This window comes from Rhagoletis zephyria, unplaced genomic scaffold (genome assembly GCF_001687245.7).
Source record: "Rhagoletis zephyria isolate East Lansing unplaced genomic scaffold, Rhagoletis_zephyria_1.1 Rzeph_scaffold_00337, whole genome shotgun sequence".
Classification (NCBI taxonomy): Eukaryota; Metazoa; Arthropoda; class Insecta; order Diptera; family Tephritidae; genus Rhagoletis; species Rhagoletis zephyria.
The window spans coordinates 229,080-241,023 of NW_016157421.1; the positions used below are offsets into that span (position 1 = coordinate 229,080).

Sequence of the window (11,944 nt, forward strand, 5' to 3'; positions counted from 1 at the left end):
AATGGTAAGTGATTTGGTGTACGTACTTACACTCCGTAAGACCCAGGTCCACCCCCTTGTCCTCAAAATAAATAAAATGTCTCTTCAGATCTGAATCTGACTGGGCAAAAAACTTAGTCAGCGGTCAGTTGGATGAGCGTTGGTAAATGTTGTTGTTGTAAATGGCATCAGGCGGTTGAAGCATGGTACACCTAGTAAACATCTATCTTACGGGAGAGCGCGACTATTCCGAAAGTCGTAAGGATATACCAATTTTTAGCTAAATCATTCATGCCGACAAGACAGCTGTATGCTGAATGCAATGGAGAAGATTATCGACAACGAAATACCATGAAACATGCTGAAGCAGACCGAACGTTCGGTCGGACATTAATATATTAAATAGAGCCTATTATCGTTGGCGTTGTTTGAAAGATTGAAATGTATATCACCAAAAAAAAAAAAAAACAATTTACAGAATAGTTTTAAGCAGTTTTAAAGTTCTTAGCTAAATCTCCCAAATAGGAATGAACATCCATAGTTCTTTGCCTCCGAGCGGTTGATTGAAATTAATTCGGAGAAAAAGAAAAAACCGCAGCGTTGCAACCGCTGTTGAAACAATTTTTCGATTCCTAATGAAAACTAATTTTAAAAATTATCGCCTTGGATTCATATTAGGTAGCATTGTCAGCTACTGAAACAATTTATTTTCATACATATAGTTTAATTCATTCTTTATCTTAAATACATTTATGGATGCAAACAAATTTAATGGTGGTGTCCATCTTTCTTTACGAACCTTAGCCCACAGTAGCCGCAGATTTGAGGACCAGGTTTATCCTTGAAACAAATAGCATAATAAAATCATTACATTTTAAATGTGGGTGGTCAATTTTACAATAATTTGCGTTCACTTACCAAATTGATATAGATTTTCGGATGCCCCAAATTAGCATCACCGCCATCGCAATAGACAACACGTTCGGTAACTTCGATTGGTGGCACTTCATCAATCAATTTGATACCCCAATTTTCATTTACATATCGTTTTGCGTTTACGAAGCGAACGTTGCGATAGTCATCCTTATCGAAAACCTATTTGAAATATACGAATCCACATTACATTGCGGTAGCAAAAACAAAATAGGAACGTTTGCGTAATAGCCTGATGTAGTTGTGGTACATACTTGACCAGTGTGGGTGGGTTTTTCTAAATCGCTACTGTAGTTACGGCATGCTTGGACGACGGACGATCCCAGAGCACGGTTACAGCCATTGCGGCTTAAAAATTGCAATCCAGTGGATAGTTTTGTGCAAGCCATGGAATTAACTTTTTTAACCTCTAGCAAATCTGATAAAACGATTGAGAATCCAACGAATAAAATAAACTGTCAAAATCATATGTTTCTGTGAAGTGATGCCACGGCGACAGATGAGTAGAAAATTTTAAATCTCTTGAAGCATTTACGTCACAAACCAACGTAACAAATTATCGTAATTTGGTGGCCAGTTCGCGCAATAGCATATTTCGCGCCCATTATTACCGTTTTTAGAAAGTAAGAAAAGTTCTACCCATGATTAGTTGCGTTTTTTTACTCATTTCCAGTAAAATCCAGTAAAAGTTTTTACGAATTTTCATGTTTTGGCGTTTTCGTACGCAAAAACTTGCAAAGTAGGGGAAATTGAGAGAGCGAAATATGACAGCTGAAGTTGCAAGTTTTTACTGGATTTTACTGGATAAATTTTTACTTGTAAGAATTTGCCAGTACGAAAAACAGCTGATCGCATGTTGCTGGATGAAATTTAAACTAATAAGGAAACTGTTTGTGGCTTTTTATTGTAGAATTTCACAAAATAAACCTATTTAAATACAAAATATATTGTTTTATAAGGAATTTGCTGCGAATAAACAACCAATTTATCAGCTGTTCATGAAACTTGCAAATTATTACTGGAAAAGCGTTCGCGTACTTTTTTGCAAATTTTTTCTATGAGAGCGAATTCTTAGAAATAAAGTTACTGGAGAGTTACTGGCAAGTTACTGGATAATTTGTAAAAAAACACAACTATTGAATCATGAGTTCTACCAAGAGCCGAGTAGCGTTCTTTTTTTAAGAGTTCACTCCCATAAGGTATACTGTGCCCATAAGTCAGTTGTAGAAAGTGGAAAAAATATACCCAAAGGTCAGCTCTAAACTTTTACAAGTAAGTTCATCTATGTAGTATACCCCGGCTTTACAAGGATGGATGTAAATATCCTTGGTATGTCTGGAATACCAACCGTTTAGCTTCTATAGAACTTAAAATTATACTCGATGGAGCTATTTCTTTGGACAAATTTTTTATTTGCACTAATAACAATTAAAAAATTAATTAAGCAGTAGGAAGGGGATACTTGAAAGCAAAATCAGGCCAAATTTTCAATTTTTTTATACTCCAACGGTTGGCAATCTAGGATTGTTCGAGACTCCTTGCCAACTTGCCAACTTGTAACGCCCACTGTACTGTTAACTTCAAAAGGACTAAACTAAAAATGTAAAACCAAGGTTACATTTTCGATCAACGTGTATAAAGAGTATTATTTTCAACGGCCGAAGGGTCCAAGTGTTTTCAATATACATATATACATTTTTTAATAATTAGGTTTTCGTTCAATAACGTAATTGTACCGAAACAAAAAGCAGGAAAATTATAGGTATTTTGCCCAGTGTTACCTCCATCATGATAGTCATCTATTTGAATCGCATTCTTATTTACAATAATATTTATTTAATTTCCGTAGATCTTTTATATTCAATTACAAATTTTCAAAATATTTTTTTAAATACATAGGTACATCATATGTACATAAATCAACACTTTTATCATTATGCTGGGGTATTGCAATATTTTATATATTCGGAATTTTAGTATATCTTTCCAAAAAATGGACCGATAATACGCTTCAATCAATAATACCCTATATAAACGTAATTATTAACGTCTATGTATGCTGTATTTAACAAATGAGAAAACTTTGAATACTTTACAAAAATAAAAAGTATTTATAATTTAAATGGAAAATACATAATGGAACGTAGATACGCAGGATGCCGATATAAATTTTTTTCATTTGTGTTACAAGCATTCATTACGGCGGACCACAGGAGGCGATTATCAGACGATAGAGTGCGCCTTAACCAAGCATAAAGCGTGCTGGTTATTTATACATACATAATTAGGTTTAATATAAAGAATTCTGCGTTTTAGCACTTCAACGGTTTTAATAGAGTACACGTCTATATTTAAACAATTTCTCGTGCAGTCGGTATAAAAGCTTCCCAGTACGAAATAATCTGATAAAAAGAAAAATATATACATATTTATATAGTTAATTCAAATTATCGTTTGGTTGAAGTTACCTGTTGTTGATGCGCCATTTGATCTTCAATGTATTTCATGGTATTAATTTTGAATTCACGTACTCGGTTTATTTCAAATCGTTCCATTTCTTTTTTAATTTCCGCCGATATGTCGTCAAACTGCTGTTGGCATCGCTGAACTTTGGTTTGCCACTGCAAATTTGAAAATACACACGTAAAAAACTTAAGTTATACTAGAAGTTTTATTGCAAACCTCTTCGACTTCCTGTTGCGCCTGTTCCAACTTGTCAGTACGGTTGGCCAGTTCGTAACGTCCCCGGTTTTCACGTCGTTTCGACAATTGCAATTGTGCGTGTTGCCAGTTTTGAAACACCTTAACACGTTCATGAAATACAGATTTAACAGCGCTGAATAGATCGATATAATCCTTTACGAATTCCGCCATTATAAAAAAGTCAGAGTTAGCCTGCTCTGACCGTAGTAATTCGATTTTTTCTTCTACATCAGCTAAATTGGAGAGCGCTCGAGAAAGGCCGGTGTGTTCTTCACATGTACTCAACATGGCCGCGGACTTTGCGACCAACCCGGTAAGGGCGGACAACTCTTTGCGTGTGGTAACAAGCGATTTAAGCGCTGAATGTAGTTTTTGTAGATTTGCATCTAAATTTTCCACCTCAGTGATTTTTTCATCGAACCACTAAAATTAAGAAAGTATTTAATAAATTGAGAAATTAGCGGTAATTTTCACAATATTTCTGCTCACAGCATCGCTTTCATCCATTTTATATGTAATTTTATTTACTGTTTCGCCAACTTTATTGAAAAGACGCATTACGCCAGCACCACTCAGCGTTGCTGTATTAACTGCGCGAGGAAGTTCCTTCGATTAAATAAAATAGCTTATAATAAGCATTTTAATTGCAAGTTAGATAGATTTACTTGATCACTTTCTAAAAAGTTGATGAAATCGAGATCAACGCGCAGTACTGGATGTTGGGCAGTGCGATTAACATAGCGTTGTAAAGCTGCGCGGCGTGTTTCGACCCATTCAGCATTTCGGGGTGCACCAGGCTCCGTTTGTTGTGGACTCATTTTCACTTTAGTGCTCCCTGTACAAAAACATTATGTAACCGAAAAGCAAAAAGTTAAAAAAAAAATAATAGTCATTACATACCTAAAATATTTTTAGATGGCGCTGGCGGGATGATTCTACCAAGTCTTGTATATTTTGCGGCTAAGACATCATGTATTCCTAAAAAGTCGCTAAATCGTCTCATCGTACTAAACTCAGTGCGCTTGAATTTTGGAATGTTTGTTTTCGTTGTCACTCTAGGGGAAAACGTATTTATTAATACATGTGCATACATATCGTTACCTTAATATAGAGATGGCCTATCAAACATGTTTGTTTCCTTACAGAGTTAATAAAAACAGTCTTCGATTGGGTTAAAAAATGAGGTCCATGTCTGTCTATATAAAGGTAAACGCTATATTTGTCTTTAAATAATACAAACTTGTATGTTAGGTATGAACCGATTCCATCGCCGACTTTTTGTGGTTCTGCCACGTTGACTTCAATGAAGTAGTCGCCATTGTCGGTCAGTACATCTTCCAGATTGCTGGATGAAATGCGGCGCTACAAATAAAAGAAGATATCTTACTTTAAAAAAGTTGTTAAAATACGATAAATAACAAAATTTTTCCATTTGTTGCTTTAACATAACTATCACCATTATTCAAAATTCAGAATCACAATTCCAAGTTATCCATGCGTTAATCGAGCCTAATGCACCCAATTAAATACCATAAATATGTAAATACACTGCCGGATCAAAGTATTGGCATAGCAAATTTTTTACAATATATGCAACAATTTTTATTCTAATATTTTTCCGCCAATTTTTTATAAACATATGGTTCGTTCTACAAAAAAAAAAACAAAAATATAATTCCTAAACTTTGTGCAAAACTCACACAAATTTTCAACTTTTTGAGTACACAGATTTGTAGCCAAATCAATTTTATTATAATAAAGTACAAGTTTTAAGTAGCTAGAAATTACCGTTGAGCTTTGCCAATTTTTTTTCACGCAGTCTTCCGTACAAAAACTGTTTTTTGAAAATACTTTATATGGAAGAAATGCAAAACACCTTCAACAAAAAAAAATCTCAAAAATCAATGCGATTTTTTACTAACTCCGAACGTGCACTTTTTTTTACTAGAATTTAAGGGGCTGCAAAACCGTACTGAAAAAAATTCTAAAAAATCTGATTAAAAACTTGAAAATTTGCTGAATTTTTGCGAGTTTTGCACAAAGTTTAGGCATTATATTATTATGTTTTTTGTTGTAGAATGAGCCATATTTTTATACGAAATTGGATAAATATTAGAATTATTGTGGAAAATTTGCTGTGCCAATACTTTGTTCCGGCAGTGTACATACATACATACACACATATAAAATTTTGTTGATAAGATGTTTTACTTTGCGCCTTTTACAACGCAAACTAAAATTTCCAACCAAGCAGCGTATAGCAATACAGTAAAGCGCTGCGCCGGCTACAACGTACATATGTGGGTTTGTGTGCGCGTACAGCTATCGATGCGATAAACAATTAAATGAGTATGAATATAAAAATGTAACACATTTGAGACACCGCCCATTCTTTTCTCCGATTCAAACCCAGTCATATTTGCCAAAGTTGCAACTGAAACCATTAGGTGATTTGGTCTCGCTGGTTAAAAAATAATAATTTTTAATATTTAAGATTTAAGGTTCTCTTACATGTATTTCAATAGTAGGTGTTACTGCGAATAGATCGTTGCTCACAGTACCAGGCGCTGGTACTTCCTCTTCCTCGTCGTCTTCCACACCGGAGGCACTACCGTTATTTATGTCCACATCAGCGAATTGCTTCTGAGCATCCGCTATGTTTTGTTCATCGGCCATATTTTGCTATTCAGTTAAATGGTATTAGCTACAATGTGCCAAATTATTAAATTAACTAAACGATTTCGCGTTATAGTGGGACAGAAATCGTAAATGTTTAGTTTTATTCAACTACCTAAAAACACAAAGAATGCAGATGCAAAATTTCTACTTGTCATTTGGACAGTTCAACTATGTCGATAAAGCAGTTCAGCCGTGAAATAGTGCTACCATCGCGCAGGAGAAACGTTTTCTGGGGGTGAATCTGATTTATAAATAATCCTTTTCCAAGTTTTCACTTCTTTAGCAGATTAAAAAATGGAAATTTCAGACTGCGAAGAAGCGCTGTTTTTGTTTAATTTTGCCTACTGAAAAATATTGGCGAAAAAGACAAAAAACGCACTTGCGAAGTATACTCCTTTATCTAACTTTTTATAAAACAACAGGAAAAGTCTGCTAATTTATCCGATTCCTTTTAATAGGTGCAGGAAGTCTAGAGAAAATAATCAAATTGCGTTAAGTAACTTCGAAAGCATTTTGCCGTTCACATGCGAATGCTTTGCGTACGCACACAGCTGAGTGTGAGCTCGAAAAAAAGGCATATTATATATATTTTTAAATTCGTTTTTATTCTATAATTCTGAAAGATATTTTAATTCTCTATCTTTTCATGTCTCAAAAAGTTGAGTAATAACGAAGATATTAGTCAAAATAAAAAACTCACGCTCACGCTCTTATTGAACTGTATATCAGGTTTTATACTACCTGACGTATCACGCAATTTTCTATCGTATCGTTTTCGACCCGTCAACGGAGGTTACGATTCGAGCCCTCGCTTTCGACCTAAAACTTGTGTTTTCGTCCATGTAAAGTCTGTCAAACGAAAACCAGTTTTCGCTGATAACTACTTGAAAACTCACGTTCCACTCATTCCAATCGGTGGCCAAATTAAAATAAGAATTGAATAAAAAGGTTGTTAATGAAAAGAAAATGAAAGAAAAGCATTTTGCTTTTGTTTTGTTTTGTTTTGTTTTTTTTGTAGCAAAATTGTAAACGAAGGATGTAAGAAATGTCAACGAAAACACTAACAGCCGGTGTGAATAGCCTTCAGCCCACAATCCCAAAACATTTCACAGTTATTAGTTAGCTACTATGTTAATATTAAACCACCATTTTTATTTCACAGTATCAGTTTGACTAATGGTTTACTGCAGCTAACTAATGTACATCCATTAGTTAACCAATAGTTAAAAATAGCTGTTTTTCTAGTATTTAACTAATGACCCTTAGTGTGTTTTCACTTCGCTCGAAAATTAGCGAATGGTTCGGGCTATTTCAGACACGAAGATGAAGAAGTGGAACGTATTCGCTCTCTATTACCCACTATTCTAGCGTGAAGAACGGTTTCTGGGCTGATTTGGGTATTCGCGGGAATCCGCAGGATTATGTGGAACAAACCTATTTTGTGAGGTCCGTTAGTTCAAAATAATTTTAAACTACACCTTTTTCAGTTGGATTTTAGAAAGAGTCAATTGGATTTTAGAATAGTCAACTGGATTTTAGAAAGCGTAAATTGGGCTTTAGAATACTCAACTGGACTTTAGAAAGCGCAAATTGGATTTTAGAATAGTCAACTGGATTTTAGAAGGCGTAAATTGGATTTTAGAATAGTCAACTAGATTTAAGAAAACGTAAATTGCATTTTAGAAAACGTAAATTGGATTTTAGAAAATGTAAAGTGAATTTTAGAATTTTCTACAAAAATTTTGAAGTAGCCAGTTTTTTATTATGTGCGGGAGTTGTCAATGCAAATTTTTCTAAAATATTCACTTTTAAGCGAACATTGTATCGGCATATTAAATAATTTTTTTTTAATAAAAAAAAAAATAAAAAATTGAGGTAAAAGACGACTGTGGTATTTGCTTAGTTACAATGCGCAGAGCATTTATTTCACACAATCTGTGTGAGAGAATTGGGTGATCCTGACCCAGACTCTGGATGTTCGTTACAAAACAGCATGGTCATGGGTGAATTCTGGACGCAACATTCCTAAACTCAAAGGTGGAAACAGATCGAAAATATTATCGAATGACCAAGTAAACGTTCTATTGGTGTGGATAGAGAATAACTGCAGCATAACTAGAAAAAAAAATTGTCGAGCGCATCCACAGCGAATTTGGAATATCCCTCTCCCGAACTAGAGTGGGAAATTACCTTGAGGGCAGACTGTATACTTTGAAATACGTACACACCCAGCCAAGTACGATGAATAGCGCTACAAATAAGGAAAACGGGCAAATTACGTCCTCCAATTAAATTATTATTCAAAGTGGAAAGCAAATAGTTTGGATGGACGAAACAAATTAATTTATTTTGTCGTCATACCAAGGGACGGTCCAAAGTCGGTAGTCGTGCTCTGCAGCAGGTTTCTGCAGCCAGAGGACCGAACGTACATTTAATAGGCGCAATAACAACTACAGGTGTTGTGATTGTTGACAAACAAAGAGGATCGTTTAATGCATCAGCCTGTTCCTTATGGATACGCAAATTGTTAGACAAATGGGAAGAGCAGGGCAATAGCCTTAGTGATTTAATTATTGTATGTGACAACGCTCCATGTCATACTAACTTGGACACTCACATCCAAGAATATTCGGGTGGAAGGTCACAAATCTTAAGAATAGGTCCGTATAGCCCAATGTTGAACCCAATCGAAAATATAAAATATAAAAAATAAAATGCCACGTTAAATGCCATATGGGCATACCTCAAACAGAAGGCTCCGAGGTATGCGAGCAAATGTTGCAATTTTTAGAAAGGTTAATAGATAACGCAAAAGTTACAGTTACTGGAGGGGATTGCGCAAGAGCAGTGCAGCACAGTACTACTTTCTATGCGGATGCAATTGCCAAACGAGATATGAGAGTTGGTGAATAAAATTTTTTAATGGCATTTTATTTCTTCCAAGTATGTAAAACATTGAATTTTGTTACATATACTATTGTCTTGCTCTTCCAATTTACATTACTCATTTGACATTACATTTCACTCCGGTCATTATCATACTTACGTGTACGTGTCACAATTCATTATTATATTGCACCTATATTCTTTTTATATACATACATTATTATAATTTTAATATTCCGCTCACGTCTTCATTATCCGCTTTCTTTTATAATTCATACAGATCGTATATTCCTAAATGTAACCTGTTGTTTAACTTTAATATATATTATATTGTTAAAACTTAATAAAAAGTATGTATTTATAACCTGATAGATTGGCGCGTACACATATGTTAGTTCTCCTCCGACTTGTGGCGTTGTCACACTTGATGTTGTCACACAAAGCATAGGGACCTACAGTTTTACGCCAACTCCGAACGGTGATTGTATTTTTTTATGAGAAGCTGTTTTTCATGGCAGAAATACACTCGGAGATTTGCCATTGCCTGCCGAGGGACGACCGCTGTTAAGAAAAAAACCTTTTTCTATATTTTTTTGCGATGTTGCTTTGCCCAGGGCGTGAACCCAGGTGCTGATGAGTCAAAGCGCGCACTGCTTACCACTACACCACAGCGGCCGACCTTATAACCTGATACTTCAGCAATATTTGAAACTACATAATCATGTGCATAGCATAGTGTATGAATCATTAAAAAATTAACCATCCAATTAACGCTTTATAAAATCCAATTTACACTTTCTTAAATCCAGTTGACTATTCTCTAATCCAATTGACTCTTTCTAAAATCCGGTTGACTATTCTAAAATCCCATTGACTATTCTTAAATCCATATAGCCTTTTCTAAAATCCAATTTACGCTTTCTAAAATACAATTGACTATTCTAAAATCCAATTGACTATTCTAAAATCCAATTGACGCCTTCCGAAATCCAACTGGAAATTGTGTAGATTCGATTCGTTTTTTGCATGTTTATTTCTTGAATATAAACATATTTCGATATTTGTTTATAAATTATGTTTTCTTATTGGACGATATCCATGAAATAAAGTCAGACACTTGTACATAAACAGATGGTGAATTAGCTTGGCCACATGGAATTTTCCCCCAAGAAACAATACCAATTAATATAGCGTTCCTATTAATTTCTTGAACCAGAGGGCCACCAGAGTCAGATGTACAAATGCCAATGCCTCCAGAGAGCGGTCCGGTGCATATATTCGTTGAATGAACATCCACGCCTTTAGATCCCAGTGCGCCGACGCATGAAGATTCATTTATAATTGGTAGATTTTTGGCGACCTGTAGCTGAGCGGGATAAGATGCTACAGATGTAGTCGACGTAGAACCCCAACCATATAAATTCGCGTTACCAGTTGGCACTACTCCAGATGATGGTAATGTTACCGCTTTTACTGCAGTTGTCCATTGAAAAGCTGTCTCAGTATAAACGAGCCCAATATCGTATGGTGCAGTACCGCCTGTGTACAGATCATGTGTTACATACCAGTCGATTGTACGTTTTTGCGTAGTACTTGCTGTACCATCAACATTGTTGCTGCCTGCGATAAGTGTGCTGCTCAAAACTTGTGACTTTGAAGCGAGGCAATGGGCAGCGGTGACTACCCAATTTGCACTTAAAATGCTACCAGCGCAATAATGCACACCTCCTTGTTGGAGCGAAACAATATAAGGTGCTGCGTTAGTTGATGCAGCAACTCCTCCCACAACTCGTCCACTAATTAAAGTTTCCGGCGAGGTTAAACCGACAATATATTGGCTAAAAAGAGCCAAAGTAAAAATTATCGAACGCTGAAGAATCATGCTTTCTAACTACTTCGGGGTTTCGTCAACAACTGATCATTCAAAGTTTGAAGCGCGATAATTTTGCTTTTTAAAATAAAACGCACTTACGTTCGATTTATTTTCATTTATTTATTTACTAATTTAATTAAGAACTCGCATTTCCTTTGAAATTCTGTTATCAGATGGTATTGGCACTTGCTAATTTGTATTTTACGTTTTCTGTTGTATACATACATACATATGTATGCAGCAAAAGCTATTATCTAATCAAAGCAATTAGAAACGCTCCAGCTGTGAAATTTTATAATAGCTGTGATTAAGAGATAAGTGGATTTTTCTTTTAAAGATTATTTCTTTATTCATAGAAGCGTCTCTAAATTGAAGTGAAGTATTTATTTTAGTTAATTTAATTAATTATGATGACTGTCTTCTTTTACTTCTGCTGTGATATTCTGATGTCCTTCCCGGAAATTTTTCATTTAGATCCATTCCCAGCCAGCAAAATCATCGTAAACAAGCTCGTAATTGGATATTTTCTCGAAGAAAAACCGGATTAAAAATCGTTTATGATAGCCGTTTGCGACTCTTTTTCGAGCACTTTTTCGCTTTAAATTGTGCATCGCCTACGAACAGTCGTAAACAGATCGAAAAAGCATTCGTATGCGAATATTTTTACGTCCGTTTTTTAATTGTAAACGAGTCTCGTAAACGATTAATTTACGTTAAAAAAGCGTTTTTCTACACTGCTTTATCTACTGTTTTTGAATGCTAAAAATAAAGGCAATTAATTAATTCAAATTATTGTAGTTCTTTTATTGAATGGAATTATAATTAATAAATATTTATAGTGCCGGATCAAAGTATTGGCACAGAGAATTTTTCGCAATGTATGCAAAGTTT

The 11,944-nt window shown here is 35.0% G+C and overlaps 3 protein-coding genes across 4 annotated transcripts; all 3 read right to left on the reverse strand.

Moving 5' to 3' along the window:
* Window positions 1-646: 646 nt before the first annotated feature.
* LOC108359096 (NADH dehydrogenase [ubiquinone] iron-sulfur protein 6, mitochondrial-like) lies at window positions 647-1,376 on the reverse strand. Its single transcript, XM_017610773.1, has 3 exons — window positions 1,167-1,376; window positions 898-1,074; window positions 647-819 (listed from the first exon to the last, which is right to left on the reverse strand). The coding sequence occupies exons 1-3, from the start codon at window positions 1,299-1,301 to the stop codon at window positions 748-750; spliced, it is 384 nt and encodes a 127-aa protein (XP_017466262.1). The 5' UTR covers window positions 1,302-1,376; the 3' UTR covers window positions 647-747.
* A 1,884-nt stretch (window positions 1,377-3,260) lies between these two features.
* Snx1 (sorting nexin 1) lies at window positions 3,261-6,482 on the reverse strand. 2 transcript variants are annotated; one of them, XM_017610755.1, is made up of 9 exons: window positions 6,407-6,482; window positions 6,127-6,319; window positions 4,856-4,977; window positions 4,516-4,670; window positions 4,281-4,450; window positions 4,105-4,221; window positions 3,595-4,038; window positions 3,381-3,533; window positions 3,261-3,314 (listed from the first exon to the last, which is right to left on the reverse strand). In XM_017610755.1, the coding sequence occupies exons 2-9, from the start codon at window positions 6,289-6,291 to the stop codon at window positions 3,264-3,266; spliced, it is 1,377 nt and encodes a 458-aa protein (XP_017466244.1). In that variant the 5' UTR covers window positions 6,292-6,319; window positions 6,407-6,482; the 3' UTR covers window positions 3,261-3,263. The 2 variants fall into 2 exon arrangements, with proteins under 2 accessions (XP_017466244.1, XP_017466243.1); XM_017610754.1 differs by having other exon boundaries at window positions 6,127-6,470.
* Window positions 6,483-10,250: 3,768 nt separating this feature from the next.
* Phae1 (Phaedra 1) lies at window positions 10,251-11,485 on the reverse strand. Its single transcript, XM_017610775.1, has one exon. The coding sequence runs from the start codon at window positions 11,060-11,062 to the stop codon at window positions 10,253-10,255; it is 810 nt and encodes a 269-aa protein (XP_017466264.1). The 5' UTR covers window positions 11,063-11,485; the 3' UTR covers window positions 10,251-10,252.
* Window positions 11,486-11,944: the final 459 nt, after the last annotated feature.

Bases quoted from the DNA above. Each gene is read 5' to 3' on its own strand.
- Snx1 (XM_017610755.1), bottom strand. From the start codon at position 6,291: ATGGCCGATGAACAAAACATAGCGGATGCTCAGAAGCAATTCGCTGAT. The intron at 4,978-6,126 runs GTAAGAGAACCT...TTTTATTTGTAG, and splicing joins CACCTACTATTGAAATACAT to CGCCGCATTTCATCCAGCAA. The intron at 3,315-3,380 runs GTAACTTCAACC...TCTTTTTATCAG, and splicing joins AAATGGCGCATCAACAACAG to ATTATTTCGTACTGGGAAGC.
- Phae1 (XM_017610775.1), bottom strand. From the start codon at position 11,062: ATGATTCTTCAGCGTTCGATAATTTTTACTTTGGCTCTTTTTAGCCAA.
- LOC108359096 (XM_017610773.1), bottom strand. From the start codon at position 1,301: ATGGCTTGCACAAAACTATCCACTGGATTGCAATTTTTAAGCCGCAAT. The intron at 1,075-1,166 runs GTATGTACCACA...TATTTCAAATAG, and splicing joins AACCCACCCACACTGGTCAA to GTTTTCGATAAGGATGACTA. The intron at 820-897 runs GTAAGTGAACGC...ATTTGTTTCAAG, and splicing joins CGAAAATCTATATCAATTTG to GATAAACCTGGTCCTCAAAT.